Consider the following 24,290-nt stretch of genomic DNA (forward strand, 5'->3'; position numbering starts at 1 on the left):
AACCTAAATGAATGAACACAGACCACCCTACAACTTTCATTTTTGATATGTGCTTTTTAATAACATGCTGGTCTGGTCCCTCTGTGGGAAGGCCTGTCCGTAGATAACCATGACTTAAGAGGCTATCCAACTGTCGCCAAGAGGAATAAAGAAACAAACAAACAAACAAACAAACCTCCGGAGGCACGATCTCCTCCCCGTTCCGGTCCCTCCGTGGGAAGGCTTGTCCGTAGCTCACCATCAGGTCCAGCAGCTGTGTGTCCTGCTGTCCGTAGTTAAAGGATTGCCAGTCCACGCGGATGTCGTGCGGACACGGGTTGTTCACGCGCATGTTCCGCACGATCGGAGCCACGCCCGACACGTGCGTCCCGTACCGGACGACAGGCTGCTGGTCTCGGAACGCCGCCGTCATCTGGAAGTTGAGCGGGCAGCCGACGACGGTCATGCGTATGGGGACGGACACCGGCGCAAGGTCTTTCACCTGGAGAAACACACATCCAATCAATGTACAATATCTACAAACATTTGTTCATGCCTATAGCAAAGTTATAACACATGCATCTAAGCTGGAATAAGGTCTGGCATCTGGGTAAACACACAAAACATATGTACAGTAACAATAGACATTTCAGCACCTTGGTCATGCCAATAGCAAAGTTATAATACATGCATCTAAGCTTGCACAAGGTCTTTTACCTGGATAAACACACATCAAATCAATGTACAATAAGTACAAACATCTCAGCAACTTGGTCAAGCCAATAGCAAAGTCGTTATACATGCATCTAAGCTTGCACAAGGTTTTTATCTATGGATAAACACACATCACATAAATGTACAATAACTACAAACATCTCAGCAACTTGGTCATGCCTATAGCAAAGTCATAATACATGCATCTAAGCTTGCACAAGGTCTTTCACCTGGATAAACAAGCATCAAATCAATGTACAACAACTACAAACATCTCAGCACCGTGGCCATATCAATAGCAAACTAGTTATAATACATGCATCTAAGCTGGCACAAGGTCTTTCACCTGGGTAAACTCACAAAACATCAATGTCCAATAACAATAGACATTTCAGCACTGTGGTCATGCCTATAGCAAAGTTATAATACATGCATCTAACCTGGTTATTCCTTGGATATTCCCTATCAACCTATCAAAAATCAATCACTATCCAAACCATCAATGAATCATTTCCTGGTCGTACCTTGCAGATGAGCTGGTCGCGGTACTCCCCCCAGATGTCGCTGTAGGAGGCTATCTCCACGGTAACGGTGTGGAACGGCATGAGCACGCCCGCGGCGGGGTGCACGAGGAACGCCGCGCCCTTCCCGTCCCGAAGCAGCGCCTGAGAGAAGTCCACCGCAGACTTGCTCGGCGTCTTGCTGAGCGGATCGGCGATGTTCGGCGTGCGGCCCAGGAGCTGACGTCTGGAACTGGGGGGGGCAAGAAAGGGAATACAGTCAAACCTGCCCAAGACGACCACCTGGGGGACCGGAAAAAAACGGTCGATTTGGACAGTTGGTCGCTGAAAAGAGTATTGACTCAAAACATGACCGATGCAAAGTATAAATGGTTTCCGTTGTGTTTAATGACAAATAGCAAGCACACTGCACGCACGCAAAGAAGCGAGGTCTTTAATGTCAAATACAACACGCACACTGTAAACTGTAAATTTAACCCCAAAATCCGACGCAAACTGGCCGATTTCGGCACAAAATCGCGCTAGTTATCATCAAAAATCGATGAAAACCTCAATTTTGAAAATGATGCGGTCGTTATGGGTCCCAATTCGGGCCGGTCGGGGTCGCGTTGGCCAGGTGGTCGTTGAGAAAAGGTTGCATAATGCTTACGTCAATGGGAAAATAAATTGGGACAGAGAAAAAGCGGTCGAAATGGCCAGGTGGTCGCTGAGAAGAGGTGGTCGCTCGGGCAGGTTTGACTGTACATCTGTAACCTTCAGCCTGCTGAGGTTGACGTTTTTAAATCTATGGAGATTAATTTTGACCTCTTATGCTATTTAGAACGTTCGCCATGAAATAAAAATGGTGGAAAAATGTCAGTGATGTCATTTTTATTAATTTACGACAACCCAGTCCCCGGTCTTTGTCTGACCTCACACGTGGTCACCGCGTGTCCGTCCTTGCCTATTCACACTTCCGCCCACCGACACCGGGGCTCTCATTCTGTGTTTCGTCCGCGGGAAGCGAGGCGCACGGAGACTCGCTCCCCGGTTTTCGACTCCAGTTGCTTTTAGTTAATTAGTCGAATTGGGAGGCAAACTCACTACTGTAAAAAAACCTTCTAGCTCCTCATGTGAAATATAATTTGTATAACAGAATGCTCTACCTCTTTAAGATTCTAAGAATGGAAACATAAGAGTGTAAAAAATGCTGTGATTTCCTTATATAATTGAAACGATTGTGCAATAGAATTTATGTATCTTTGGATCCGTGGTTGTATCTAATATATCTAATAAGTTTGTTTCAATTAGTGTTTCCTATCTCTATTTTATCTATGTAATCATTTCTGCTTCCACGTATGAGTTAATGTTTGTTTATTTGAAATGCAATAAAAAAAAACACAAAAATAACACACACAATAGAACAAAACAAAACAAAGCCGTGCCAGCGCTGTGATGTTCGATCCTTACATACCACCTACCCTTTGGTAACAGGATGGAACACCCCTGCCTTCTGTCCGGGTGGGGAGGGGGGCCGCGCGTGGAAGTAGTCGACCTGGATGGAGAAGGGGGCCATGATGGCCGTGTGGTTGGTGATGTGGAGGAATCTGCGCGGGTTGCCGTGGATCTCCACATCCTTACCGAAATCCAGCACCAAGTCGCTGTTTGCATCTTCAACCCTTGAATAGAGTACAACAAGCACCAATTTAATGATAACTCCAACCCATTACTCCAACATGTAAAGTGGATATTACCTGACATTGTGTTCCGTACCTTTAAGTTATTATGATTTCTTATCATCATTATTGTATTTCTTTGTACACTTGCAATTAGCCTGCGGGCATGAATTTTCAATAAAAGTTATTATTATTATTTACATGTCCAATCATATATTAATCTGGTTATCCTATAATTATGTTAATTATATATAAATATTATGCATATTACTGGTATCAAAGAAAAAATTATTTAGTATTAGGTAGGTATTAGTTATGATTGTAATGCACAAAAACTTGGTGGGAATTTTTGCTACGGATTCTAGCAAGGACCCATGATGATATCACAGGAGAAAACATTCTTCTTGCAAAGCTGGCAAACTTTGAAATATCTTCGAAACTTTCTTGCAAGACGTATCTGAGGGGTACTTGACCGTCTTCTTTGAATAGAGCGTTAATCAGCCTTTACTGATCTGTGTTGCCTTTATTGAAACCTTTATGAAAGATCTAATGAACAAAACTGTTCTTTGCATGTTATCGCTGTTACAACAAATATCTATTTTAAAACAGGAGAAAAACGCTCTTCCTGTAAAGCTTGTAGCAAACTGATCTGCCTGCCTTTCATCATAACTCTCATGCAAATAATGTCTGGGAGGTTGGAATTCAAACTAACAACCAGTACTGTTGTTTGAATGGAGTGTTATTCACTCGTTACTACTGTATATGCAGAAATGTTCGCGGTGGATTAATGTTCGCGGTTTTCGCGGTGACCACTTCACTGCAAACTTAAAACTACCGCGAACATTTTTCTACTATGGTATTAGACTGCAGTCTATGGTGTTACCACAAACTTAAATCCACCGCAAAAAGTCCTTTTCCCGCTACCGCGAAATTAAATCCCCGCGAACTTACATGCATTTACGGCAACTTGTGGTGCCTAATCTATAATTGAAGCTTTCATGCAGTCTGTGAGGCTGGAATTCAAACCAATGACTTTTTTAATTCTTTGAATAGGAGAGTGTTATTGTACTTACCAATCTGATCACCCTATTCATGGATTAGTATAATTCACTGTTCCCAGTGATACTACCACTGTACAGCGAATACCCTTTTTCATTTGCAAAGATATCAGTAATCTATTCACTACTGGCAACTCTTTTCACATGGCTTTGAAAGAATTATCAAATAGCCAATTACCATAATCACACTCTATTATAATAATATCTTTCCTTTTTCTGAGTAATGAAGCTTTTATCATTATCAATAGTAAGAACCCATCATATTAGAAGCATTAAAGTCTTTTCAACACATGCAAAAATGCACACGTCAGTACCATTTGAAAGATGCACATGCCATGTTGCCCATGGTAACAGTCTCACTGAACAACGGCTGTCATTACGTCCTGCTTTCAGGCCCATTGCAATCAGGTTTGGCTGGGACATCATTTTTGCCTTTTAGTCCGCCGCTGCAGACTGCATCAAAGTCATCCACAAGTCAGGAATCTCACAACCTGCCTCAGACCAGAATCTGCTCCACCATGTTCAACAACAGCTCCGACCCATGGATGCTCACTGATCAGACATCTGCTCCTGAGTTTGCAGACTTGCTGTCCTGCTACAGGTGGTATATGCAGAACAATACCGCATCCATCGCACAAGCCGACGAAGCCTGCTCCATGCACGAGGACCTTGTGGGACTGGGAACAGGGGAAGGCATTGTCTCCTTGCTGGCAGGACTTATCACAATCATCAGTAATGCTGCTGTGATCTTAGGAATCGTCAGTACAAGAGAACTCCGCACACCCGTCTACTTCTTCCTGGCAAATCTGGCGATGGCAGATGTTTTCGCAGGCATCGGACTTCTGTACCGCACAGTAGGCTATACTGGACACAATCTAATGTACGACTTTAATTTGAATTATTTCAACTTTGTCGTATTTAGTCAGATGACCTCAGCATCAGCCCTTTCTCTATTGTCTGTAAATAGCTATGTTGCCTTCTGGCTGCTCCCCCTCCTGCTGATGGCAGTGTGCATGAGCCACCCAGATGCCTGCGCTCGCAGGATCGGCCCCGTAATATTCTCATCCTTCTCCCTGAACTCACTCATCAACCCCATGGCAACCCTCTACCGCACAGCAGAGTTAAGAAACGCAATCTGGGAAAAGCTGACAGGCATCCATCAGACACTCGTCACCGTGATACGGAGAAACCGTGTGGACCCACAGGAAGACCAAGCTGGAACAGGAGATGCCCCAAATAATCTACAGGAAGGTCCTGAAAATGGAGACGGACAAAACACACCAAGACTGGCTCCAGATGAACAGCCTCCAGTGGGAAACTAAATTTAGAACCAAGCTGGAACAAGAAGTGCCCCAAACCTACAGGAAGGTCCTGCATGTGGAAACGAACAAGCCACACCAAGTCTGGCTCCAGATGAACAGCCTCCGGTGGGAAACCAGAACCAAGCAGGAACAGGAGATGCCCCAAACCTACAGGAAGGTCCTGAAAATGGAGACGGACAAAACACACCAAGTCTGGCTCCAGATGAACAGCCTCTGGTGGGAAACTAAATTTAGAACCAAGCTGGAACAGGAGATGCCCCAAATCTACAGGAAGATCCTGCATGTGGAAACGAACAAGCCACACCAGGTCTGGCTCCAGATGAACAGTCTCCAGTGGAAAACTAGAACCAAGCTGGAACAGGAGATCCCCCAAACCTACAGGAAGGTCCTGTAGAGGGTCCGAGGGACAAAACACACCAAGTCTCTCTCCAGATGAACAGTCTCCAGTGGGAAACTAGAACCAACTTGAAGGTGGAACAGGAGATGCCCCAAATCTACAGGAAGAGGGACATAGCTTGCCACACCAAGTTTCTCTCCAGATGAACAGCCTCTGGTGGGAAACCAACACTACATCATCCACGATGCCCACGGAATGGCATCGCACAGGGCGCAACAAAGCGGAGACCTTGCCATGGTGGACATACTATTAGACTGAAATGAACCGATTCAGAACTGCTGAACACTGTACAACAAACAGCTGAATCTGCACCAGCACTACAACAATGGCAAGTACTACATTGTGTTCATATTCCTTAGTTTGCCTATGCTGTAAATAATAGAAAATGAATGGTAGAGGCCATCTAAAAGAGCCATTGATCACAAATTAATAATCATATAAATTGCACTGTAAATTGTTGGCATCAATCCTGTAGAACCAAAATCATAATTCACATGAACTGTTTGAAATGTATTGAAATGTCACCTTGTACATGTATTTGACTGTGAATACTACTAGATACTTATAACAAGTCAGAAGAACGTTTAGTAACATGTTGTGTTGTTATGCCCTGCCCACACACAAGGCCTAAGTACAGGATGTACATGAAATGTGGCATTAAATGGAATAATTGACAAACCTCTGACAGAGCTGCACCTTGTTATAGTCAGTGTTGTATATCTTTTGTATGCCCTTCCTCTAAGGGACAATATTTCAGTAGAATAGATATGGGCAACTCACCCATAATGTTGATGAGATATCAAGACCCCCGTCCCCTCCGGGGGTCGACTAGGCAAGGCAAGGCAATATCATTAACTCTTACCCATTGTAGATGATGGTAATGGTTTATTTTAGGATTTAGGTGCAGTATGCACAAAGAGCAGAACGCACTGGAAAGGTATTTAAGTGCAAACTTCATTGTACTTGTGTCATTTAGCCTCTAGCCAGTGAAGAAGCTGTACAAAGCGAACCTAGTTTGGCCGACAGGCTGAATAAAAGTTCAAAACTTGAACTATGCGGCTCCAGATGTCTTTCTGAGGGATGACTGCAGTGTGCAAGATGTCGGTAGCTTGACAGATGAATCTACTCTACTATATAGTATAACATTGTAATGATTTATTTAGTAAGAAGTTTTTTAAGCCTTTACAACAATACAAGAGAAATGCAAATGATTTAAAACAATATTCAAGTGATCACCAAGGAGTTGAAAAACATCTGATGTGAATCTCAAGTCGAGGTAGGCACTAATATCTCAGTCTATATCTACAAACTTTGAAGTTTCAACCCTTAAAATGCCAGAATTTCAGCACTATAAAATGCTAACAGTGCCAGGGTTGGCTGCTGACCTCCAAAAGAACCCCCCAAACAAGCCAAAGTCCCTTACTTCTGGGGTTCGTGCGCTACGTGCTCGCAAAGTTCCTACAGCAGGGGAATACGCTATTCCAGATATATCCGAGTGCGGCACACAGGACATGTATATGTGTGCCGGATAATATCCTGGTTTGGCAGTTTAAGGGTTAAGGTTATGACAGAAATCAAGATGTGCAGTTTTATGCACTATAACCCTTCTTACATCCCCTGGGACCCTTTAACTTTAAGAAAGCTACTCACTCCATTTCTGGTTCCTTGGAGACGTTGTAAGACACGGTGAGCCCCCGCACCTGGCAGAAGACGGTCAGGTACACGGGATCCGCCATGCCCTGGATCCGACAAGGGATCCGCACCTCCGAGATCTCACCCTGAAGCACAAGAAAAGTGCCCACACATGAATTTCACATTGAACAGGCAACAGAAATGCAACACTCTAATTTTGTAAAACCCTAATAGTTTCAAAATAGACTGACTAAATGAATTAATTTTGTAGATACAATATATAGAAAAACACTTAACATCAAGTACAAGTACAGGACTAATTAAATGGACGAAAAACAACATGCAAAGTAACCGTAGAAATAGTCTTATACAGGTCTTTTTGCCATCTTCTATTTCCCCAAATGCCTAGTAGAATTAAATCTCAGACAGATATTTTCTCCAACATGTGACTAAACGAAAAACATTTCATAAATCACTTTTAAGTTAAGCTAGTAAGCTAGCTGCAGTAGTGATGGGGGAAATTTGACCTTTGAACTCTCCTGCTTACCTGTGTGTGTCCTGTGAAGGTGACAGTGATGTCGACCTTCTCCCGAGGTCCAAGATGTCCGCAGGGGGTCCCGAACTCCACGCTGCAACGCTCCGCATGCGGGCCCTCCGGCTGGAGGCAGAGCAACAAAAATCATATTATAAGAAAATCAGTGAAACGGGGGAAGAGGGGCAATATTAGGTCGCTATCTGGCACAAGAGGCAAGGATTACAGCGAGCAACCAGTAACCGTTCGGGGCTGTGGAAACAATGACTGATGCCGTCAACTGTCTCCTTAGGCAAAGATGTCTGCCTAACCTCGCTTGGCAGTAGACGGGTCCATTCTGTGAACAGGGCCCATGGATTTACCAACAAGACAAACTTTTATGCTATGACATTGAAAATTGTTAACCCTACTCCAAAACACAGTGTACATCATGCATGAACAACCTGTACATGTATTGCAGATTGACACACAAATATTTAGCAGAATTCATGTGTGTTGTGTTTTTACTTAAAACTTCATTTTGATTTTTGTATTTTTGATTTGTTAATTCCAAATGTGTGTTTTTAAGAAAAGGGCATTTTACTTTTTCCCAATTCTTCAATAAACAAAGGGGAATAAGATAGAGAAAATAAAACAAACAAACAAACAAGCAGCACACCTGTCCCCAGGTGAAGTCCGTCTCCAGCAGAGTCTGATTGAGCAGAGTGATTTCCCGCCGCACGGGAACGTCCGAGTAGATCTCATCGATCATAATAAACACATAAACAAACAAACAAGCAGCGCACCTGTCCCCAGGTGAAGTCCGTCTCCAGCAGAGTCTGATTGAGCAGCGTGATTTCCCGCTGCACGGGAACGTCCGTGTAGATCTCATCGATCGAAATAAACACATAAACAAACAAACAAACAAGCAGCGCACCTGTCCCCAGGTGAAGTCCGTCTCCAGCAGAGTCTGGTTGAGCAGCGTAATTTCCCGCCGCACGGGAACGTCCGTGTAGATCTCATCGATCATAATAAACACATAAACAAACAAACAAACAAGCAGCGCACCTGTCCCCAGGTGAAGTCCGTCTCCAGCAGTGTCTGGTTGAGCAGCGTAATTTCTCGCCGAACGGGAACGTCCGTGTAGATCTCATCGATCATAATAAACACATAAACAAACAAACAAACAAACAAGCAGCGCACCTGTCCCCAGGTGAAGTCCGTCTCGAGTAGTGTCTGGTTGAGCAGCGTGATTTCCCGCCGAACGGGCACGTCCGTGTAGATCTCATCGATCATAATAAACACATAAACAAACAAACAAACAAGCAGCGCACCTGTCCCCAGGTGAAGTCCGTCTCCAGCAGAGTCTGATTGAGCAGCGTGATTTCCCGCCGAACGGGCACGTCCGTGTAGATCTCATCGATCATAATAAACACATAAACAAACAAACAAACAAGCAGCGCACCTGTCCCCAGGTGAAGTCCGTCTCGAGTAGTGTCTGGTTGAGCAGCGTGATTTCCCGCCGAACGGGCACGTCCGTGTAGATCTCATCGATCATAATAAACACATAAACAAACAAACAAACAAGCAGCGCACCTGTCCCCAGGTGAAGTCCGTCTCCAGCAGAGTCTGATTGAGCAGCGTGATTTCCCGCCGAACGGGCACGTCCGTGTAGATCTCATCGATCATAATAAACACATAAACAAACAAACAAACAAGCAGCGCACCTGTCCCCAGGTGAAGTCCGTCTCGAGTAGTGTCTGGTTGAGCAGCGTGATTTCCCGCCGAACGGGCACGTCCGTGTAGATCTCATCGATCATAATAAACACATAAACAAACAAACAAACAAGCAGCGCACCTGTCCCCAGGTGAAGTCCGTCTCGAGTAGTGTCTGGTTGAGCAGCGTGATTTCCCGCCGAACGGGCACGTCCGTGTAGATCTCATCGATCACCAGCTGGCAGGACATCAGGCACACCTGCGGGGTCTGAACTTCAACTTGGGCACCTACATGGCTGGGGAGGGGGGGGCTGTCATCACTTTGTGTGCAGTAATATTGTCATCACTTTATGTGTATATTAAACTGTCATCGCTTTGTGTGCATATTATATTCTGTCATCGCTTTGTGTGCAGCAATATGGTCATCACTTTATGTGACACGTACATTATACTGTCATCACTTTGTGTGCACATTATATTCTGTCATCGCTTTGTGTGCAGCAATATGGTCATCACTTTATGTGTACATTATACTGTCATCACCTTGTGTGCAGCAATATGGTCATCACTTTATGTGCACATTATACTCTGTCATCGCTTTGTGTGCAACAACATGGTCATCACGTTATGTGTACATTATACTTAGTCTAGACTCTAGTACTCTCTCATCACTTTGTGTGCAGCAACATGGTCGTTGCTTTATGCAATACTATCCAAACTCTGTCATCTCTTAATTTGTACCCAAACTTTAGTTAGCATTGTCATCATTTCATGTGTATGTGTATTCTGTGTCATCAATTCATGTGTACAATGTGTGTCATCAATTTATGTGTACAAAATTAGTTACATGACTTCGTGTGTACAATGAGCGCTGTTCTTACACACCTCTATTTCAGGCTAACAGACCAATCAGCATATCAATGAATAATACAATTTTGTGCCTAAAATTCAAAAAGTTTCATTGGAGATGATACAGAGGTGTATTCTTCCTCAGCATTGTTGCCATGGTAACAGCTCACCTGTCCGGCCCATTGGGTACCATCAGCACGAAGACCGTACGCACGCTTCGGCACCGCGCGGGTCTGAAGACTGCGCGGACGGCCAGGGAGCCGAGGGGCGGGAGTTCACCCGAGGACGGGGTCAGCTCAAACTCACTGGGGAGCTGGGGTGGACACGTGGGGATCAGATTACTGTATCACAATGTTCAGGAAGGTTCTTTAGGCACAACCAAGGAGTACTTACTTCCAACTTTTTGGTGTCTACTACATGAAAGCTACAGTACTAACTGCGCATTATGATGACTTACTTACACAATTAACCTCTAGAAAATGGGCTTTTATGACTGATATGTAAACCCTTAAGTTAGTTTTCTGGACTTTTCATGCTGAGGGTAACAGTTGCAAAAGCTGAAACATCACAGAACTGAACTTACAACAGTGCTAATCTTAGAAAACAAGCAAAAGCAGTGTTAACGTACCACAGTGCCGTCCTCAGTCTCCAGGAAAGCGGCACTCTCCTGCAGCGACCACTTGGCGCGTATCTGGCACGTGTTCCGCACATGGATCTCGCGAACCACCACGTCGCCCGGCTGCGCCAGCCCAAAGTCTAGCGATGGTGTCTCGATGATCACCTCAGGGCCCTGAAAAAATAGTGAACCAAAATCTCAACTCTTACAACTGTGTGAAATATTGGTAGTTTCTGCGAATTCCTTCTTTTTACTCATTATCATTGCAAATTTCTGACTAATACAGCTGTCTATTTCATATTCCCCATGGAGACAACAGATATAATTTTTGCATACAGTTTGCATGTAGCCAGGAAGTTGAAAAAAGGTAATAAAATTTATACTAACTTGTTCTGGGACCTTTGACCTATATAGGTAACTCCCTGGATTCAAACCCCAACCACTTGGTCCAAAAGAGTCTATTTTTGGCTGGATTTGAACCCCAAACCATTCGGTCTAGAAGAGTCCAGCTTACAGGATTCGATCCCCAAACCTCCTTTGCAGAGGAAAGCAGTCTAGACTGGATTTGAACCCCAAACCACTTGGCGAGAGTGCAGTTAAGGCTGGATTCGAACAAGGACCATGTGGTCCAGAAGTGGTTCTGGTACCTTGATGTTTGCCCTGATGTAGAGACTGACGGGTTCGCTCCTGTTCTGGATGTGACACAGCAGTCGATGTTCTAGCACCCCCGGCTGGCCCCCTGTGATGCTCAGCTGCATGTCCATCACATCGCCTGCTTCTGTAAAATTACAACCACAAAATATCAGGGCTGCTTCCAGTTGCATTGCTCACCCCACATCTACACTACTGTAAAGCGTTGCAGTCCTTATTCTGGGGCTTTAAGCTGTGGTCTACTAGTACTGTTTATTGTGCTTGTCAAAAAGAGCTAAGGGGAATTTCCATGGTACAATGAACCTGTATATATTCTACATAGCATCTATCTTCTCTGTCACAACTGGTGGAAGAGTAGCTCTTCAGTCAGTTAAACTGGTTCGAGATCCCTTTTTCCTATCAGAGCCAAACTCATCAAAGCCCAAAATAACCACTCTGACATTACACAGTTTGTACATACTGTACAAAACTGGTCATAAAAAACAGACAAAAATCATAATTAAAACTCTAGCTCAAGATAGAGCATCAGTTTTTCAAATCATGAAGTAAGGCCTTATCACTGTATTTACATAATTCTTCAGCACTTTAAAGGGAAAATCGAGCAAAAAGGATGAGACATAAAAACAGGGCTTAGAGGAAAACTGGCATTTGACTCTATTCACCCTCTGGAAATATGTGAACGGTCAGAAGTTTCAGATAGTATCCACTATCTTTCGTCAGTGACACTGTCCATATCCAGTTGCTTGAGTAACTGCTTTTTGGCATATCTTATTACCCGGATGTCTATAATCTACATTACGACGTAATATGTGAACAACTTCGACTCAGACTGTTTTTATATGATCTTTGGTATCATTCTATCAAAACCGAGAACCAGCCAATGGAGTTGGTGTGGCCCAAACTGACCTATGTGCCCAGCCGGCGGCTCCACCTCCAGAATGTGGGGGTCACTCAGGGACTCCCAGGAGAAGGATAGCATCCACTGGCTGGTGTTGATCATCTGTACAAACACACAGGAAATAGTTAAATATGGGAAAACAATGGTGGTATGTATTACTGCAGCCATATGGCAAGTATTTACAGCGGGGTAAAGGGAAAGGACAATATCAACTGATTGTCTCCAATAGCATCTGGGGAAGAAAGCCTTTTCTCATGACATCTATAAAGATTTGTTTATTTGTTAGTTAGATTTATTGGCGCAAGCGGTCGACGAATGCACTTGGGGAATTAGCAGCACGTTGTTTCATAACACTTGAACATGCAATTTTGCAATGGATTTGCGTCAAATACAGCTGACTCTAAGATACCACTTTGCTGTTGGCCAGTCCATGGTGCTGAATTTTGTGCAGCTGTTATCAGATATCACAAACATTACCCTGAAGTGCTTCTTGAGCGGCGTGGGGAGCAGCAGCTGCCCGGGAACGATGATTGCGTATGGGTCGAGCAGAACAAATGAATAAACAAACAAACAAATAAACATTACCCTGAAGTGTTTCTTGAGCGGCGTGGACATCAGGAGTTGCCCGGGAACGATGATTGCGTACGGATCCAGCAGCACGTTGTACGTCCGGCACGTTCCTTTCAGCTCCACCTCCAGAGCGATGACATCGCGTACGCGCAGCCCGTCCTCCGAGGCTTTGGAGGAGGACTGGGACCCCAGGGAGTCGGAGGACCTGCCGAGGGAACGGCGAGGTTTTTATGGTACAGATGTTCATAATCCTGCTTTAAGACCAAAGTTTGCAGGTTTAAATTACCTAAAGGTAGCAACTGTAGAGTCGCGTGGCGCAACTGCAGGGTGTGGGTTCAAATCTTGTCATGCTAACAAATCTTAATTCTTATTCTCTTGGGCGAGGCACTTTACACAACTTTTCTCAATCGACCCAGGTGTAAAAATAGGTACCTGAATTCAGTTGGAGAGGTAAACTTTGGTGTAAGGAGAGGGATGGGCTCCACCACCCAATACCATGCCTTAGACACACTACCCACAATAATAATTATTGTGGCCTGAAAAAGGCTATGCGACCTTTGCCAACCTTCACCATGGTATAGTGGTTAGTAATCCTGCTTCAAGACCCAAAGGCTGCAGGTTCAAATTAGCCAATGATATCTAAAAGTGCTTTGCAATAGAAAAAAGAATTTTTAACCCAACCTGATTATAACAAGATGTTACAGATTTTCTTATGTTGGTGTTCACTGTTTAGTAAGACTTGGTGGTACAATTTTGAGATATATTTGTATCGTTTATGCTATCTCGTAGTTTGGCAGTTGAACTGTCCTTTTCGTTTCATCAACAATGTGTCTTATTTACTATCCGGTACAAGGGGCTGTTGTCTTCATAGAAATCCCTAAATCAGTGGGGCATGAGTTCTTACTTTTGTCTGTGTATGTCTGCCTTCCCCTCGGGGGTGGGGGGCCTGTCCCGGGGGGTGGTGTCCTCATCGCTGTGCGGTATCTCTGGGATGTGGTGCAGGATCATGTGCAGAACACTGTTGTAGCTCGTCTCCTCCTGGAACCAGGGCAAAGGTCAACACAACAGGACAAAGGTCAACACAGGTCATAGGTCAATCATGACAGGGAAAATGTCAAAGGTTAAATATGTGGTGAAGGATCATGTGCAGGACACTGTTGTAGCTCGTCTCCTCCTGGAACCAGGGCAAAGGTCAACACAGGTCATAGGTCAATCACAACAGGACAAATGTCAGAGGTTAACGATGTGGTGCAGGGTCATGTGCAGAACACTGCTGTCTGTGGTGTTCTCTGACTCTGTTCAGAAATATAATATCACAGTTAATGACAGATATTGGTCATATGAAAAATATGACTTTAAAACATCTGGGCACTTTAAAATCTTAAATTTCCAGTAATACCTGTAAAAATGCCAACAGCCAGGCTGCTTACCTGAGTAGGTGCGAAGGTGACCACAAACTCCTCGGTGTTGCTGGGCTGCAGGACTCCCCCCTCCGGAATAATGGAGAAGGCCGTCCCGACGTCGGGGTAACACTCGATGTTCCCCGAGACCTTCTCACCCTCGCCGGGGTCGGGGGGTTCAAGGGTCGGCTTCACGATCTGCCAGTGGAATGGCAGCTCCACGTCCCTGCGGTTACCATGGAAACAGTAAATGTGGTCACCATGGACCAAGCTGTTACCATGCATACCGTCACCATGAACATGTCATTGGTAACCTCGGAAACACACAGTTGCCACGGAGACAAACCTACACTATGGCAAATCAATTACTGTACAAACACAGAGTTACTTGGGTACTCTGTACTTGGGTAGGCTGACAACTCTCTCTTTGCAGCCAAGGGCCGAGTAGCAAGGAACTTACAACTTACAAGTCACAAGTTTATGAAGTGGCTGCAATATGGCACTAACTCTTGTGACCTAACTACGACATTTGTTCCATGTGTGCCGATAGTTCAGCAAGGTTTTGAACCACTCACACCAAGGAATAATTATATAGTGACTTCAGACACTCGTACGGACTCACGTTGTGTTCCGGATGGCCATTGAGCGCTGTGCGAAGGTCATGGGGTGAACCGAGTCGAAGCGGATCAGGTGTCGTGCCGTGGCGTCAAGGATCTCCCCCGGCAACGGCTCGCTCTCCCCGCCCGCAACCATCATCATCTCCACACCTGCCGTCTGGCCAACACCTGCAGCATTGAGATATATAGACATGTAAAGGTGCTGTGTCTACTGTTCTATGCTAATTCGATACAGGTGTTCCGGACCGTGTGATAACTTTCCGTATCACGCAGGCTTCGAAGTTGTATCACACGGGCTTCCATTGATTAAATTGAACGGGCCGTCGAAAATTGGAAGCATGTTCCGTTAACCGGTTCGAAGCATGTTCCGTTAACCGGTTCGAAGCCTGTTCCTTTACCCTGTTCTTTTGTTCGAATAGACGAATAAAGTTGTTGTCGCAATGTGCATTACTATACTATGCTGTACTGTACTGTGCTGTACCTACCCTTGACAGTAAAGTGTTTGACCTGACAGTTGTCACACACCATGGTGACAGTCTGGTTGAAGGTCTTGATGGATGTTGGTGCAAACAGAATCTGGAAGAAGAAAACTGAATCAGAATAATTCTAACACCTAACATAAATCATTGACTTTCCTCATGGCCAGTAAGAGTTCAATGTTCCGTCATTTTCAGCCCTGTCACTAGGGTCTTGCTGAAACAATTTTCCATGACGTTCATGTGGGAATCATCACAAAGTGATTTGGGGTATGACACATTTACCATACACTATGTCAATCCGCCATTACATCCATACTCCTGTAGTTCTCAGAATAGAAAAAGAGCATAATTTGTTCTGCTTGCGTCATTCCTGTTGCCATACATTGTATGGTTCAACTTAGTGTACAACTATCGAGCAATAAAATTCATCCTCCGAAAGTAATTTCATCAGGTACTGGGTAGAAGACCGATTTGGATATTGGAGGATATTCTTTTTTCACAGCAACAAATACTGTCTGTCACTTGCTGATGTTTCAATGTCAGAAACTTAGTAAAACATAAGAAGTTGAGAGACAGTACTGGTTGTGTAAAAGATAACCCCAATATATAAATTCAATCATTCAATCAAATGACTTCACAGTCCCCTACACACTACCCCTGTCCGACCCCTATAACCCCTGACCCCTATCTGATCTCCAACCCCTATAACCCCTGACCCGACTGACCTCCAGCAGGATGGCCTCCCCCGGCATGAGCTGAAAGACAGCAGGCCGCACCTCGAACGGGGCGAGCTCCACACGACCGGGGGTGGAGATGCTCTGTAGACCACAAACATAAAACGGTTAGTTTTTAATCCAGCTTCACAGCTACATGCAATACACAGTAGCTTGTCACACTTACAGTCATATGTTAGTTGAAAACTAAATATTCTTCATGAAAACTAAATATTCTTCAAACATCTTTTGGTGTAGGGTGGTGCCCATCTCACTTTATATAGCCCTCTGGCCACACAGACCACAACAGTAGGTCTAGTCCACAGAACAGATTTACAATGTATTATACAGTTTCTGTTCTGTAAGATTGTACTGTAACATATTTTTTGCTTTATATTGTTATTCAAACTTTACAGGACTTTGTCACCAACACACTAGCTTCTTACCCTGTAGTTTGCAGTCGGCCAGTTTTTCTTCGGCATGAGGCAGAACCTTCCCGGCCCTCCGTCATTCCTGCACAGGAACTGCACAACTCTGCACCCTCCTACCAGGCAGTGTCCGCAGTCTAGCACTGACGGTACTGAAATAACAGAACATCACAGAACCCTGGTTATTCTGCACAGAACTGCACAACTCTGCACCCTCCTACCAGGCAGTGCCCACAGTCTAGCACTGACGGTACTGAAACAACAGAACATCACAGAACTCTGGTTATTCTGCACAGAACATCATAGAACTCTGGTTATTCTGTACAGAACAGCACAACTCTGCACCCTCCTACCAGGCAGTGTCCACAGTCTAGCACTGACGGTACTGAAATAACAGAACATCACAGAACTCTGGTTATTCTGCACAGAACATCACAGAACTCTGGTTATTCTGCACAGAACTGCACAACTCTGCACCCTCCCACCAGGCAGTGTCCGCAGTCTAGCACTGACGGCACTGAAATAACAGAACATCACAGAACTCTGGTTATTCTGCACAGAAAATCACAGAACTCTGGTTATTCTGCACAGAACTGCACAACTCTGCACCCTCCCACCAGGCAGTGTCCGCAGTCTAGCACTGACGGCACTGAAATAACAGAACATCACAGAACTCTGGTTATTCTGCACAGAAAATCACAGAACTCTGGTTATTCTGCACAGAACTGCACAACTCTGCACCCTCCCACCAGGCAGTGTCCGCAATCTAGCACTGACGGTACTGAAATAACAGAACATCACAGAACTCTGGTTATTTTGCACAGAACTGCATAACTCTGTAGTGAATATATATATTCTATGCCATAAGTAAGAGGGAGCACACTTTTCTATATATCATGGTTAATCTTGACAATGTAGTTTTTGCCATAGCACATACACACATACAAAAATATATCTTATAGACATTTCTAAGTACTTATAGACATTTCTAAGAATTGCTGCAATGGTGGCTGAACATAAAAACAGTTCTTAAGTTCTATATGTACTATGATGACTATCAACTGTCTAAGAGCCTGCAGTACTCACATGTGAGGGCAGGGGGCTCTCTTCTGCCCTTGATCTTGATGAACATGGGCGTGGCAGACTGGGTCTGAACCTGCACACAGTCGTCATAGTCCGCCAGCGAGTCCGGCGCGAACCGGACTGTGTACTGGCAGCTCATACCGGGCGCTACGGTGCCCTGCTCGCCCGGGAACTGGCCTGGAGGGGGGAAGTTATATATTTTATGATTGGTTTATTTCAAAATACATGTACAACAACATTGACACTGACATTACTGAATTGTGACAGGCCATTGCAATTAGTTATCATTAAAGCCGTCATTAAAATTGAAGGTGCAATAACAAGGTGCTCAAGAATCATTGAAGACGAACAAGTTATAATTAAAACAGTACTGCGATAAAATTGAAATACATTTGAAATAATTTTGCTTAACACAGTAATATCACTATTAATAACCTTATCAGAGAATGAAATAATATTCAAAGGCAAGTTTACTTTCAAAACTGTTTTCTTAAAGTACCATTCAACTTAAGCCATCCTCACAGACTTCTAGAGTGGCTGCATTTATATCTTTGGGGGGAGGAGTGTTGATTCGTGATTTTCAACGTGTGCTAAGGTCATCTATGCTAGGAAAGGGAATTTTACGGCATAGAGTTGTACTTAGTGTTCATCACAAAACAAGGCTCGAGAAGCCACTCAAATTCCGCTAAATGATGTCACAGTGAACATGGCAACCAGTTTGGAACCTGGGACCGTAGCTAATGAGAATGTTCTTTTGAGAAGTATTGGACCCAGGTGTTACATGAACTCTACTTCTCCTTGTCGCTTTGTGATGTGTAAGTAGAGGGATATAAGACAGGCAGTATGAGTATGATGACTTACCTAGTCCAACTGAGAAATGAGACGTCTTAGGAGGAATGACTCGACACTGCCGACTGGCTGTCGTCACATTCTTCAAGTCCAGGATCATCTAGATGGAGAAATTCCAGAATTTGCAGGTTAGGATCATTTTTTAAAATTTACCAAACATCAAACTTTTGATACATTCATGAAGGTTAGACATTCAAGTAAACAATAGTCAAATACAATACTGTAACAATCTTTACAACTGGATAAAAATGAAGATTTACTTCAATGTAGTTCTAGTTAGCTGCACTTTTATTGAATTGTTTCTTCCAGTTCATTCTAGTGACCCTGAAGAAGAGTGATAGATGTCACTCAAAACTTCCAGAAGTAAATCATTCTGTTTTTATGCAATTGTAGAGATTTAGTTGTATTTCAAACTATTGATATCATTGTCTAAGCTTCAAGGATGTTCCCATTGGGTAATATTCTACTTAAACAAGAAAAGGAAAGTAACTGATTAGCAAATTTAATTCAAAGAGTTTTTCTATGTAAGATGAGAGGAAGGTTACCTCATAGACTTGTCCCACGCTGTACTGCCTGAACACAACTTCTAACGGCGATGCCACGAAGACTACCGCTGGCTCCTTTTCTGTGGGGCTGAGGACAGGACAGAGTACACATTAACTATTGACATGTATGCATCAATCTACATGTATGACATATTCTATTCATTTATATACATATGAGAACTAACTAGTACTTCCAGTGGCTCACAGTTGATATATGTTGAGTATGGAAAATATCTGGTGTATGGAATACAATGTTTATAGACAACAGACATAGTCTAAGAATGTCCGAATCCATCACATTACATCTCTCTCTCTCTGTCTCTCTCTCTCTCTCATATCATCAATGACATGTCACAAACATAGTGTGTACATGTAATACCATGTAAGTTTGCTTTTGAAATAACAATGAATACAGTATACTATAGAGCAGGATGCAGGATCAAAATCTTGTAGTGGACTGCACCAGTACAATACAATGGTCAGCCCATGCAGTGGTGCTGATTTGGATGCCATAAAATCATAACATTATCTCACCTTTCAACAAAAAGCACTGACACACTCAGTCAAGCAACTGGATATGATTTGGGAAACGGTCAGACGTTTCGACTAGCATCCACTAGTTTTCATGAATGAAGACAATTTTAGCAGGCTCATTTTAGATGTCCAATAGGAAATGTTGTATTGTAAGACAATTTTAGGCTGAAGACAATTTGGATTTATTTATTTATTTATTCATCTCAAAACATGTGGGTAGCCCCTTCAACTTGTTTGAAGTTGATTTCCAAGGGGGCCCACTACATAAATAACAAAAACGAAACGTGTTACATTCAGTAAGACAACCAGAGGACAACAATTACAATATATACAAATAAACAGAAGCGTCTTTACCAAGAACAGTTGTCGATGTCAACCAAAAACGTCAACGGATTATCTCACCTATCTTCCACATACACACTCCTCCCTCCCACCAGCTTGGGCAGTTTCTTCTTCTTCTTCACCAGAGTCCTGCCACCGTGGGGTGCCGAGGGTGGGATGTGTCGCGGGTTCCTTAAGAAGTTGTGCCGCTCCTCGAGGTTGGCCAGGACGGAGCGCTCCTTGACTCGAGACACGGGCGGCATCGCCTCCTTCCACACCTCGCGGAGACCTTCTTTGATCTGCACAAAAAATTAGAAGCGGTGAGAAGCAGAACTCCAGTTAGAAGCTCTGACGAAGGTGTCTGAGAGACATTGAAACGTAAGCTATGTAAGGACCCACTGGTTGTGTAACAAGAATTCTCCTTCATCCAATAAAGAAGAAGTTAGGTGAGTCTCACAGATCAGCGGTATCCAGTATTTGCAAATAAGTGATCTAGCCAGAGTTTTTTCACAGCAAATCTGAGGTCAAGATAGTACTGCAAAGCCACGTGGCAAGCAGTGCAGACTTCAGTACTAATTTAGGGGATCTGGGGCATCCTCCCCTCTGAAAATGCTGGAAATTTAATCTATAACTCTCAGAAACACTATCTACTGTATTGTGAGGGCCAAATTTTCTGAAATAAAGTCAAATCTTTTTACCTTTATGTAAAACAACCGAAAAGCCTTGTTCAATCATATTATAACACTACATGTAGGTTAGACCTACATTGTATGTATTGAATCATTTCAAAGTAGAATAAAAATTCTGAGATGTTCTGATTTTTGTTGTTTTGTTTAATGCTGGTTGAAAATGTAGAAGCCCAGATCAAAGCGTTAACGCATGTGCACATGCAAAAGCTAACAAAACAAAACCTTCTAGCAAAGGTACAATCATGCAATTAACAGTCTGCCACACTCACAGTTTTGGGCCTGCTCTCCTCCTGGGTTACCCTGGTCGTGGGTGACCTCTTCACCTCTTTCCTAGGCATCTCATCTGGGTCATCATACCCATCATCCACCGGGCTGGTGGAGACGTGCTCGTGGAAGGTGAGGGTGTCGCGCGCGTAGTTGGGCAGCTCCACAGCTGTTTGGGGGAGATGGAAAAAAAAAGACAGTTTTATCTTGTTTTAAACATCATAGAACTTTATTAATATCAGTTTATACTTTGAAGAAAAAGTACAGTGATTGGAAGACATGCTTGACGAAGACACACCTAAGACCTACAAGTAAACCCGCGTATGTTTCTTAAAACATACCTAGTACAGGTTTTCTGAAGTTTCTACAGACACTCCTTAATTCAAGTAGTTTCTCAAAACATACCTTCAGGTGTTTTGTGAAGTTTCTAAAGACACTTCTTCAGGTGGTTTCTGAAGTTTCTTAAGGCCTACTTTCAGGTGATTTTTGAGGTTTGTTAAGATGTTCAGGTGTTTTCTCAAGTTTCTTAAGACATTCCTTCAGGGGGTTTCTGTACTTTCTTAAGATGTACCTTCAGGTGTTTTCTCAAGTTTCTTAAGACATACCTTCAGGCGTTTTCTAAAGTTCTTAAGACATACCTTCAGGAGGTTTCTGCGGAGGCGGCTCCTGTGTGGAGAAGTGTTCCGGCACCAGAAGTCCGTGTCTCTTCAGAAGTTCACTGTCCAGCAGGTAGCAGAAATGGGAGCGGACTGCGGGGACAAGGAGAGGTAATCAGAGATGGCAGACTTCACACCTTTACCCTTATTACTTTGTTATCCTTTAAGCTGTACAAACTAGAATATTATAAGCACTCCAGAGGGTTGAGGATGTATGGCAATTCTGCATTTTGTTTACTGGAATCACAGAAGCACACACACACATGCACACAGAGTAACACACAGACACACAGCACTAGATACCAGGTAAGACTTTTGCAAATACAATTTTGAAATGCTGAGATTGTGTGTATTATGAAAATATGAAGATTATTCTAGGCCTAAATTAAGATATTCCGCTGATGGCATCTAAAAACATTTACTTCACAAGGTTACAATAATTATAATTAGTTTGAAGCTTAATTAGCCATTCACATGCAGATAACTCATAGCATTAAGACATTTTCTCACCTGGTGGGAGCCCCAGGTCGTGGTAGGTATTGTAGCCCTCTGCGACCCTGTTCAGCGCCCGTTCGTCGGCGGAGGTGGCGCGCGCCCGTGCCTGGATGATGTGTCGCTCCAGCATGGAGACTTCCTGCATCCGCCGCTCCCGCTCCGCCTGGATCTGGGGTGACAGGGTGTATTGGTTCATTGATCTTTTATTGATTGAACAGAGGCGACATTTCAGAGTTGATTTAAGAATATAGAACGCCGACAGAAAACACAACATCAAATTTCTACAAGCAACACCACGTGGTACATTAAAAATTTGAAATATCTTAGAACCATTTGTATATGACAATATAAGCATATGTTCCCTGGGTGCTGAATCGAAAAGACAAAAAAATTTTAAATTATAGTATAATTCAACATTTTAGGACCCCTCATTGAAAATGATAACGTTTCAGCTTTTCTTGTTGGCTGTATCAGTGTTATTTTGGGTGCTGCTTACAATAGCAATTTGACTAGGAAAAGAGATATCTTCTTCAGTAAAACTTTAAGTACACCTAAATTCAACATTCAAAATCCAACACTTGATAGCATTAAGCCATAACACCTATTCAATGAATACAGATGTTTGTATAAAATACACAACCTTCTGATGTTGTGTTGTATGTTAGTGTCATTGATGACAGAAGAAGTTAACTTGATAATTAAGAAGCTCACCTTCCTGAGATCTTCCACGTATCTCTCATGGTAAACATCGTCACCATGACGAGACGTGTTCAGATACTTCACCGTGTCGGGTGTGACGACATCGCGCGTGAAGAGTTCGCGGAAAGTGCTTGCCAACACGTGGGAAATGTCCTAAAACAAGACAGCACCAGCTGAGTCACCAGCATATTTCATATTAACTACTATCAATTAAACATTGCTCTCATCACATCCACCGCCAAGATTTACGTTCCCAATGTTTTTTCTGCTCATTTATATTGCAACCTGATTGGCTGAATACAGGTTTTTAGGAAAGAAAGCAGCTTCAAATGCCTATAGAATCCTGGTCTTTGCTCATCCAATACTATGTGTGATGTACTTTATATTCTCCGAATGATTGTCCAATCTGGTCCTAAACTCGTTAAAGTTTTAGCATCGACCATAAGCTGTGGTAAGGAGTTCTTGTCCTTTAAAGTTTTGCTACTAAACGACAGACCTCTAATTCTGTTCTTAATTAGAGTTACGGACCTCGAGTTACAACTAGCCCCTACTGACTGAGCCCCCAGCAGAGGTATTGTCCAGGTGAGTCTTACCTGAGATCTACCTGAGGACGGCCTCTGCAGGTACATGGGCGGCTCCGCCCCAGGTGTCTGCACCAGCGACATGGCTGTGGGAACACAGGTGTGTAATTATCATACAGGTGTGTTCTTTTTCTCTATACAGGTGTAACACAGGTGAGTAAATAACAGGTGTACCACTAGTGTGCAACTGTGATACAGGTGTGTTCTTTTTCTGTACAGGTATATGTAACAGTGGGGGTTGAAGTGCTAACTGACCATGCCAAAAGTCTGTCAGGCTTTTGGCTCGATCAGTTAGACTGCTGGTATTGTGACCCTGAGGACCCGGACCCGGGGTCGGTCAGGATATTTGTATATATTGTTTATCTCTGTTCTACTCGCCCCTCGGACTTCTTACATATAACACAGGTGAGTAATTACAACACAGGTGTGTGATTTCTTTATACTGTAGATCTACAGTTATCTTTTCCTGCACTGTTCTCTATGCACTTTCCCTTTACAGAATCAAAGTACAATGATTTATCAACAAAACATGACACGAAAACAATAAATCAATTTGTAGCGTAACTTGTGACCAAACTCCGCATAACAGTCTCAAAAATGTCAGTGACAAAACAGGAGATATATATCTTAAAACAAAGTATCGTACCTGTATGGATTATTTCGCTCTCTCTGACGAATAAATCAACTGAAAGAATTCACAGCAGCTCCAGCTGAACTTGTAGCGGCCATCTTTGTTTTTCGTTGCCAATGGAGCCAAATTGTCTCACACCAACGTTTCTGTGAATTGGCAAAAATTACATTCAGAAAAGTTACCTGAACGAACGAAGTATTTAAATATGCAACCTTTT

General features: G+C 43.4%; 1 protein-coding gene across 1 annotated transcript in view; it reads right to left on the reverse strand.

Annotated features, from left to right (window-relative positions):
* The window catches only part of LOC118425386 (deleted in lung and esophageal cancer protein 1-like), a 30,574-nt gene extending 6,333 nt beyond the window's left edge, over positions 1-24,241 (reverse strand). The window contains exons 1-28 of the mRNA XM_035834193.1: positions 24,089-24,241; positions 23,455-23,528; positions 22,874-23,014; positions 22,178-22,331; positions 21,650-21,760; positions 21,017-21,180; positions 20,140-20,357; positions 19,204-19,291; positions 18,671-18,758; positions 17,813-17,986; positions 16,745-16,878; positions 16,311-16,403; positions 15,592-15,682; positions 15,112-15,274; positions 14,475-14,715; positions 13,994-14,127; positions 13,105-13,294; positions 12,528-12,621; positions 11,618-11,748; positions 10,983-11,144; positions 10,525-10,667; positions 9,611-9,801; positions 8,858-9,204; positions 7,826-7,936; positions 7,297-7,424; positions 2,675-2,872; positions 1,218-1,446; positions 172-481 (exon numbers count right to left, since the gene is read on the reverse strand). Of these exons, the coding sequence (XP_035690086.1) occupies positions 172-481; positions 1,218-1,446; positions 2,675-2,872; positions 7,297-7,424; positions 7,826-7,936; positions 8,858-9,204; positions 9,611-9,801; positions 10,525-10,667; positions 10,983-11,144; positions 11,618-11,748; positions 12,528-12,621; positions 13,105-13,294; positions 13,994-14,127; positions 14,475-14,715; positions 15,112-15,274; positions 15,592-15,682; positions 16,311-16,403; positions 16,745-16,878; positions 17,813-17,986; positions 18,671-18,758; positions 19,204-19,291; positions 20,140-20,357; positions 21,017-21,180; positions 21,650-21,760; positions 22,178-22,331; positions 22,874-23,014; positions 23,455-23,526 (4,300 nt within the window). The 5' untranslated portion in view covers positions 23,527-23,528; positions 24,089-24,241. The remainder of the gene's footprint in view (positions 1-171; positions 482-1,217; positions 1,447-2,674; positions 2,873-7,296; positions 7,425-7,825; positions 7,937-8,857; positions 9,205-9,610; positions 9,802-10,524; positions 10,668-10,982; positions 11,145-11,617; positions 11,749-12,527; positions 12,622-13,104; positions 13,295-13,993; positions 14,128-14,474; positions 14,716-15,111; positions 15,275-15,591; positions 15,683-16,310; positions 16,404-16,744; positions 16,879-17,812; positions 17,987-18,670; positions 18,759-19,203; positions 19,292-20,139; positions 20,358-21,016; positions 21,181-21,649; positions 21,761-22,177; positions 22,332-22,873; positions 23,015-23,454; positions 23,529-24,088) is intronic.
* Between the last annotated feature and the right edge of the window lie 49 nt (positions 24,242-24,290).

This window comes from Branchiostoma floridae, chromosome 11, assembly GCF_000003815.2.
Source record: "Branchiostoma floridae strain S238N-H82 chromosome 11, Bfl_VNyyK, whole genome shotgun sequence".
In the NCBI taxonomy this organism is placed as follows: domain Eukaryota; kingdom Metazoa; phylum Chordata; class Leptocardii; order Amphioxiformes; family Branchiostomatidae; genus Branchiostoma; species Branchiostoma floridae.